The sequence below is a fragment of the Cavia porcellus genome, unplaced genomic scaffold (assembly GCF_034190915.1).
Source record: "Cavia porcellus strain 051 isolate PalLab524CR breed Dunkin Hartley unplaced genomic scaffold, mCavPor4.1 scaffold_4, whole genome shotgun sequence".
Lineage (NCBI taxonomy): Eukaryota > Metazoa > Chordata > Mammalia > Rodentia > Caviidae > Cavia > Cavia porcellus.
This window is the reverse complement of record NW_026947487.1, coordinates 78,844,149-78,852,404: the sequence shown is the minus strand read 5'-3', so window position 1 is coordinate 78,852,404 and position 8,256 is coordinate 78,844,149. Positions and strand designations below refer to the sequence as shown.

The 8,256-nt window shown below is 40.8% G+C and overlaps 1 protein-coding gene across 1 annotated transcript; it reads right to left on the bottom strand.

The window, feature by feature from the left end:
* Positions 1-810: 810 nt before the first annotated feature.
* Pdha2 (pyruvate dehydrogenase E1 subunit alpha 2) lies at positions 811-2,281 on the bottom strand. The gene has a single exon (XM_063246741.1). It carries the CDS (start codon positions 2,154-2,156, stop codon positions 1,011-1,013), a length of 1,146 nt encoding a protein of 381 aa, XP_063102811.1. The 5' UTR covers positions 2,157-2,281; the 3' UTR covers positions 811-1,010.
* Between the last annotated feature and the right edge of the window lie 5,975 nt (positions 2,282-8,256).

The window sequence follows — 8,256 nt, the reverse complement described above, 5'->3', positions numbered from 1 at the left end:
GGAGTTAAGATACTCCAAACCTGAAACTCAAGAGAATTTTAGTCCAAATACAAACAAAACCATTTTCTCCAAATCATGATTTGTTGTTTGATATAATATTGGGCTACAAGAGACTACCTATGATCCAAGTTAAATTTTTCTTTGGATCAATGCATCTGTGAATGTGCTGAAAGATACCAAATAGTAAACTACCCAGTGATCAACACTGTAGAGTTAATAACTAAAGTTGAAAGCAGGGCAGATTTCTCTTTCAATTTTATATTAATGTCATCTCTCTTTTGAATTTATGAACTTTTTTTCATTTTTCAGTATCAAATTCACCAGAATTTTTAAATCTAGAAAACATCATGGTTTGACTAGCAAATGAAATGGGTAACATTAATATTAAAGCAAAATGCAATTTCACCCTATATTTTTTGTTTACTTTTCCCTTAAATTAGTACACTAAAAATACTGTAAGAGTTCAGTAACACTGAAAATGACCTAGTCCTCCCCCTCCGGCCCTGTTAAATGTTGTTTCACTGGACAGTGGTCAACATTAACAAATTGGGTACTCTTGTAGTCTAATATTGTGTTATAGATGTATTTAAAATGATACAAACCTAAACAAATAAGAGTTCTTAGGGCAAATATTTGGGAAGTTAATGCTGTTTGTCCTATTGTAGACTGGAGGGGGAGGAAGGGAAAGGGAATGAAAGAATGAAGATGTGTTCTATACCAACTCGCCACAAAGAATACAAACGCTAGGTACTACAAGAGTACTAATTTAAAAATGTGAAAAATAGTAATTTAAAAGACAATCACACTAAATGATTAACAGTATAGCATTTTAATACAACACGCCATTGAATATCTCTTTAAACTGCATGTACATTCTTCAACTTTTAATAACTTATTAGTCTATTTCAATACACTCTTACAAGGGTTTTCTTTTTACTATCCCTTAACGATGTTTCCTAAAGCTGACCGGAGCTTCCTACTGAAGATTTATAAGTTTCATATCATCTCCTTTAACTGATGGATTTAAACTTGATCCACTGATTAGCACCACGAACTTCAAACGGTGGGTTGCTGCAGTAGATATGGTGGCCTAAAACATCCAAAGATGGTTCTGCATCCGAGGTGGCGAACTGGACCGCCTCTGCCACTTCTTTCTTCACTTCGGAGTTGATCTCCTTCAGCTCCTCCACACTGCTGAGATCGCTGCTCACCATCTTCTCCTGCAGAAGCATGATGGGATCACTCTTGCTCCTCACGGCCTGCACCTCCTCCCGGGAGCGGTAGCTGATGCCCGGGTCGCTCATGCTGTGCCCGTGGTAGCGGTAGGTCAGCAGCTCCATCACCAGCGGGCCCTTCCCTGAGCGACAGTGGTCAGCAGCGAAGCGAGTGGCCTCGCGAACGCAAAGCACGTCCATGCCATCTACGCGCAGGCCGGGCAGGAAGTAGGCGCGCTTGTAGTACTCGGTGGCGGCCGACGAGCGCTCTGCCGAGGTGCCCATGCCATAGCGGTTGTTCTCACAAATAAAGACGCAGGGCAACTTCCACAGCGCCGCCATGTTGAAGGCCTCGGCCACCTGGCCCTGGTTGGCTGCGCCATCACCGTATATCGTCAAGCACACGCTGCCAGTGCCTAGATACTGGCAGGCCAATGCCACGCCCGCGCCCAGGGGCACCTGCGCGCCTACGATGCCGTTGCCGCCGTAGAAGTGGCGCGCGTACATGTGCATGGAGCCGCCCTTGCCCTTCGCGCAGCCACTGCGGCGCCCTGTGAGTTCAGCCAGGATGGCGCGCACCGACAGCCCTCGCGCTAAGGCCACGCCGTGCGCCCGGTAGGATGTGATGACGTGGTCCGACGGCGTGATGCCCGCCTCCAGCCCCACGCAGCACGCTTCCTGCCCATCGCACAGGTGGCAGAAGCCTCGGATCAACTTCTGCTTATACATCTGGTCGGCTGCGAGTTCCATGCGGCGCACCTTCTGCATGCTGCGGTAGAGGCGCAGCGCGTCCTCGCGGCTCAGCTCCGCCGTGGCCGGTGGGCCCTCCTCCAGGCGGTAGAGGTCGCAGGGCTTGATGGCGAAGGTGGCGGCTCGCGAGAAGCCACGGAGCGCCCGGCGCGCCGGCCCACGCCCCACGAGAGTGCCCGCTGCGCCCAGCATCGTCGTCGTCCTCAAGAGCCGGAGTTAGCGGCGCCCAACGCCCGTCAGGCCCACGAAGTAAGTAGTGCGCTGGCGCTGAGCCACGTGGCGCCACTCCCCGCGAGACTGACGTGATCCCGCGAGACTCAGTGTCCTGACTCCGCGATATTTACTGACCCCGCGAGCCTGAGTGGCCAGGCGTCGCGAGACTGCCCTTATCCACGCATCCTGAGGACCTGACCGCAAGGCTGAGAAGGGAGCTGGTGCCCCGCCTCGCTGGTACACCTGTGGAGGGGCGCCCCACCTAGAGACTCCACACCAGAACCCGCAGCCCCAGGTCCGCTCCGTGGACCCCGCAGCCTGGGCCCGAGTTCCCGTGGTGAGAGGCCTGGAGGACGGCGCAATGCGGCCCAGCACACAGGATCGCCTGACCATCTTTCTTCCAAGTCTTTTTTTTTTTTTTTTTTTTAATCTTTAGAGTATATGTGTTTTATCCAGTTCGTACCTTATTTTGACAAAGGTGTGAATTACTTAAAATTCAAATTATTATTTTCAAAATAAATGACAAAAAAATTTTTCTTTTAGCGGTTGATACCTTCCAAAATAACCAGGTTACCTCTGTTGGCTTTCAGCAGTTGGGCTGCTGGAGGGCCAAGGATTGTAAACCGCGGCTGGACAGGAGTCAAATCCCAGGAGTTTGCTTGTCCTGATCTCCAGAAACGAGGCGTAGTTGAGGTACAGATTCTTCAGTAAAACATTCAGAATATTTCCCATACCTATTTTCTGACTTATCCACTCTCTTTTCGTTTTAGGAGCTTGTATTTTAAGATGTTTCCAGTAAGTTTCCCTAGGCTCAAGTGGTTTTGATTTTTGTTTTTATATCAGGCTAAATTGGATGAGGCTTAGTCTGGGAGACTGAGAAGCATCTTTTTATGTGACACTTTCTATGAGCATTAGAAAGTGTAACTTCCTAGTGACCAATGAAATAGTTTGAACTACAAATCAACAGTAGGGTTTACTTAAAATACAGATCACAAGACAGAAAACACCTTAAACCACGAGCTACAAAAACCATGTATCATTTTCATATTTCGTACCTTTACTAAGTGGTTTTGTACTCCAGTTAAGCCAACCCTAGCTAGGGAGCCTATTCTGTTTAGAATATTAAGTAATTTATCTTAATGCACACTACAAATCAATAGTAGGGTTTACTTAAAATACAGATCACAAGACAGAAAACTCCTTAAACCATGAGTTACAAAAATCATGTATCATTTTTGCGTTTTGTGCTTTCACTAAATGATTTTGTACCCCAGTTAACCCTAACCAGGGAGCCTATTCTGTTTAGAATATTAAGTAATTTATCTAAATGCACGCTCTGCTCTTTTTTTCCTAACATATTTGTAACTTATGGTTTATTACCTAAATTGTCCCATATATATTTCAAAGCAGCTGCCTTCATACTACTTGCAAATGTTATTTTGGATACTTCTTTTGATATTCTTTTTAATTGTATTTGCTATGTTACCTCTTAAAACCAAATCCATTCGCCCGCCTGAAGCATATCATCACTCTTAGTAGGCTGCTTTTTTCCCTCCATTTAAGATTCTACCCTTGGGATTCGTGGTCTTGCTGTGTCTTTTGCCTCCTTTTTGATAGGTAGCCTGTATCTGCTGTTCTCTTTGATTCCTACAGGTACTGAGGATCTCTAGGGAACTTTATCTCCTTAAGAATGAGAAAAATGACTTTGCAGGATGAAATGGTAATCTTAATAGGTCACTGACAGCTGAGCCTTTTCTCAGAGGTATCAGCCAGGTGAACGCTGCCAGAAACACAAGAGTTATCTGGGAAAGTGTGTCAATTTAATCTTATCACGGGTAGCCTGGGCTGTGAAGATGATAGACCTCCCCTTAGGAACTCAGTGTGACAAGGCTAGAACCAACCATGCCAGAGGACAACATGCAAAGATGCTAGTTAGAAACCAGTAGCTGTACTACTGGTTCCCAGTGAAGGTGGTCTTTTTTTTCACATCAGGCTCTTGTTAAGATGATGAATAATAAAATATGACCTTTTGGACATCAGTTGTCGTATACACTCTATCTTCAATTTAAAGATGCATGACTGGAAATGGATTTGCTGAATCACATCTCAGTTAAGCTGACTCATCTCAGTAAGCTTTTCATTTTTATTGCCTTATTCCCAACCTATCCATATTTTCAAAATAAAAGTGAAATTTTCAGATATCACTGTAAACGGTTTGAAACAATCCCAGGAGATGCTGAGCTGTAGATCCTATCCTTAGATAGTATGCAAACTATGGATAGACAATCTGGCCAATGATGTAGGATTCACTTTTTGTCTTGCCACTTCCAGTACTATGTTCCTTGCTGAGCAAGGCTAAGAAGTCATCAACATATTAACCACTGAAATGTTGTTTGCACTTAAATTCCTCATAAATTTGAAGCTTTTAATGTGAAATCTCTCTTTTAATCTACATGAAGTTAAAGAAAAACATGAATACTGTTTTATAAGGCCAATGACAGATTTTATATTTAATTAATAAAAAGCCTAATAAAAGAGGAGCCGTGATTAGAATAGCAGTTATTCATGCTAGTGTGACTGAATTTCACATTTCTTATCTGATGTTTGATCCTACAGGAGCATTTCTGAAGCTACATTAAAAGATAAGTAATATAGATGGCATATAAGATAATTTTAACTAACAGAATATTGTGAGAACAGTATGTTTGAATGATACATTTACATTTCAAGAGTAATCATTGTGCTTTTTCCCAGATGCTAAGTGAAGAAAGCTGTTAAAATAGTATGTTTTAGAAAAATATCAAATGTCCTCATATAATTACTAGAAAAATACTTTTATAGCTGTTAAGATTTGACAATTAAGAATGATGAGCAATAAGTTGATGCAAAAATTCAAGATTTATATATAACTCAGAATTCTTCTTCCCATTTGGTCTATTGATTTATTATGTCAGTATCTTATATTTTGCAAAATAATGATTGCTGTATTATGTCAGTATCTTATACTTCACAAAATAATGACAAGCAAGGTTTCTATCTAATATTAAAGTAAGGGATGCAGGGATGCTACTCCAGGACATTGGAAAACCCTAAACAAAAACAAAACAAGTGTTTTTTGTTTCTTATCCTTAGCCAACCATATTTCTAAAATGTTAAGTAAAAATTTAGGACAAATTACCACAAAGACTTGATGAGAATTGAGAGGTAAAGTGAGTGTTCCTTATTCTACCAGAAAATGATGATTTGAGAAAAGGAAGGCTATTGGGGGTTGGTTTTTGAAGCAAGTTGTCATTTTCCTCATTGATGACCAGAATGAGCTGAATCTTCAGGCTCAAGTGTCCAGTGCCCTATTCCTAGTGTTTAGGATAAGAATTTACAGATACAATAAACATATTCTAAAATAAAACTACAAAAGAAAACTCTCTTCCATGTTAATCAGCTATGTTATTAGACCTGTTAATGACTATGGTCAAGGAAAGAGGAAATAAAATTTCTTGAATATGATAGGGTGTCAAGATTTGCTATGTTTTAGTGTCTCAATCAGAAGAAAACTGGTAGAGCAGTCAAGGGTTTTGAACTGCATGGTATTTTGAAGTTTGTTTAGCCACAGTCCACTTTCAAAAAAAACCTTAGCAATTCAATAAATTTGTGTGGCAAACCAATTTAAGGAAGCCCAAGTCAGATTTAAGTCTATTTGTATTTCAATGTTTTGGTTCCATTTATTGGGAAAGTGTTTTGTTCAGCAGATTTTTATTCTCACATAGTTAAAACTCCCATGTTTCAAGTTGTGTAAATACACATACATTTATTCCCAGAAACCTTAATTTTAATGGAAAGTATATATGAATGTGATCATAAAAATAAGCTGTATGTAAGCAGTAGTGAAATGGAGACTTTTCTATCGCCAGTTTTTTTGTAATGTGCCTATTTCCTTGTAACTGTGCCACTTGTTTCTTTCTTTACCCTCCAACAGACCTTCCTTCTAATAACTGTGTAAAATACTATGTGTTTCTAGTAACATGGCCACATGATAACATAATCAGTATGCTTACTTCTGTAGATTTTGCTGCTTTGGAGAAGACCTTAGTGTCACTACATTGAAAAGGACTATTGGCAAAACTCCAGGGTCTTGCTGCCCCCTAGATGGGAGCGTGAGCAGCGCACTTGCCCAGAACACATCTGAGACTGACAAGCAAAGCACTTGTGTGCTAGCTTAACTCTACCTACTGCTGGCCACATCTTTAATTTCCTTGCCCTCTCTTGTGTCTAAGCTGGGGCACAGTGTTCCCTACATAGTCTTAACTTAGATGATTTTAATGGATCCCATCCTAATGGGGTCACAATAGATTTTTATAAATATGTGCAGATGCACCACGGAATCTTTCTTGGCAAAATAACATTTTTAAATATTGATAAAATTTTAGATTGTTATGTGCATTAATCTGAGACTTGAGGCATCCTTGTCAAAACTGTCCAGCCAAGTAATGGACTCGCATCTCCTTGATGGTGACGCAGCATTAACAGCGTCTGCTCAGTTGAACTTCACAGGGCAGGTGATGATCATTCAAACTCCCAATTTTCCAAAGCCTGAGGATGTATGTGGTGTGCAAAATTCACATACCCAGTAAAAGTAAACTAGAAAAATATTAATTCTCTGCTTACCTATCATGTATATATGCAGCACTTTCCTCTACATGTTCCCTTCCTACACTAGGTAGAAGTAGAAGGCACTCAATATAATTTTTCTTTTTCTGGGAGAATTTTTCCATAATCCAGTTCATATGGAGTTGTGTAGTGAGCTTGCCCAGATTTTCTGGCACTGCTTAAAGAAAAGGACACATCAACTCTGAATGACAGAGGCAACAACACATGAGCAGCTATCATAAAGACAATAAAACTAATGTAGTGCATGCTCGGCAATGCTTACAATGACAGTTTGTCTTTATTAGGATCAATGATGAACAAATTAAAAATAGAGCACTGCAGTCAAACTGCACCAACAAAACAACACTGTAATTTTGTCAATTTGTACAGTCTCCTTTAATCCAGTACTATAGCAGAGCTAAAAAGGCACATTGGGAAATATGAATATCAAAATCTTATAATTATGCAGTACATTATGAATATGAATGCAGCTTCTCCAAGCAACCTAAGACAATGTGGTAGACATTTTATGGAGCGCTCTGCATGAGAATCCTTCTGTTCCCACCAACCCACTGTGCATCTAGATTCTAAGGTATTTCCATAGTACTCAATGCTTTAAAAAGCCTCCAAGAGGGACCCTCAGTGACCATTTTAAATTAGCAGTCCAATAGACATTATCCATAACCCATTTTTTACCTCCATGATTTTAAAAAGAAAATCACATCATAAATAAGGATGTGCTACAACTTTTTCAAGAGTTTTTTTGTTTTGTTTTGTTTTGTTTTTTACTATTTATTAGTTGGGTTTTTTTTTTCTTCACATTATATGGGATGCACAACCTGTCTCACAATCAGAGGATGCATGAGCAAGGTTATAAATTGCCAAGTGAATGTGGGGCATGTCCTCAGCTCCTGCCTCTAAGGCAGGGTAAGCCAGAGTCAGATTTGCATCCTCTGACATGCCTTGCACATACCAAGCTGCTCAGGGCCACAGCAGCTTGTCTCCTGAGGAATGTTTACATCTATCAGAACGAACTTCCTGCTAATCTCAGCAGAGGAGGAACCATCTTATCTGGAAATCTAACCCTCAGCCTCTGCAAGGGAACCTTCTATTTCTATTAATGAGATACTGTTCTCCCTCGCAGTCTTCCCTCTCCCACTCTTCCATCAGAGTCATTAATTTTGGCTTCTCTTTTGAATTTCTTTCAGGCTCAAATTTCAAGTCTGAAAGAAGATATTGAAGTCCCTTTTACATCTCATCCTATATTATTCCTTTTATCTAGTCAAGCTTTACAAATATGCAGCCTGCACCCACCATCTCCATTTACTTTCCTTTAATCACTTCCATATGCTTTGAACTGAATTCTGAATTTTTTTTTTTTTAAAGAGAGAAAGGCTGTTTAGCTCATGGTTTGTAGAAGTTTCCATCCATTACT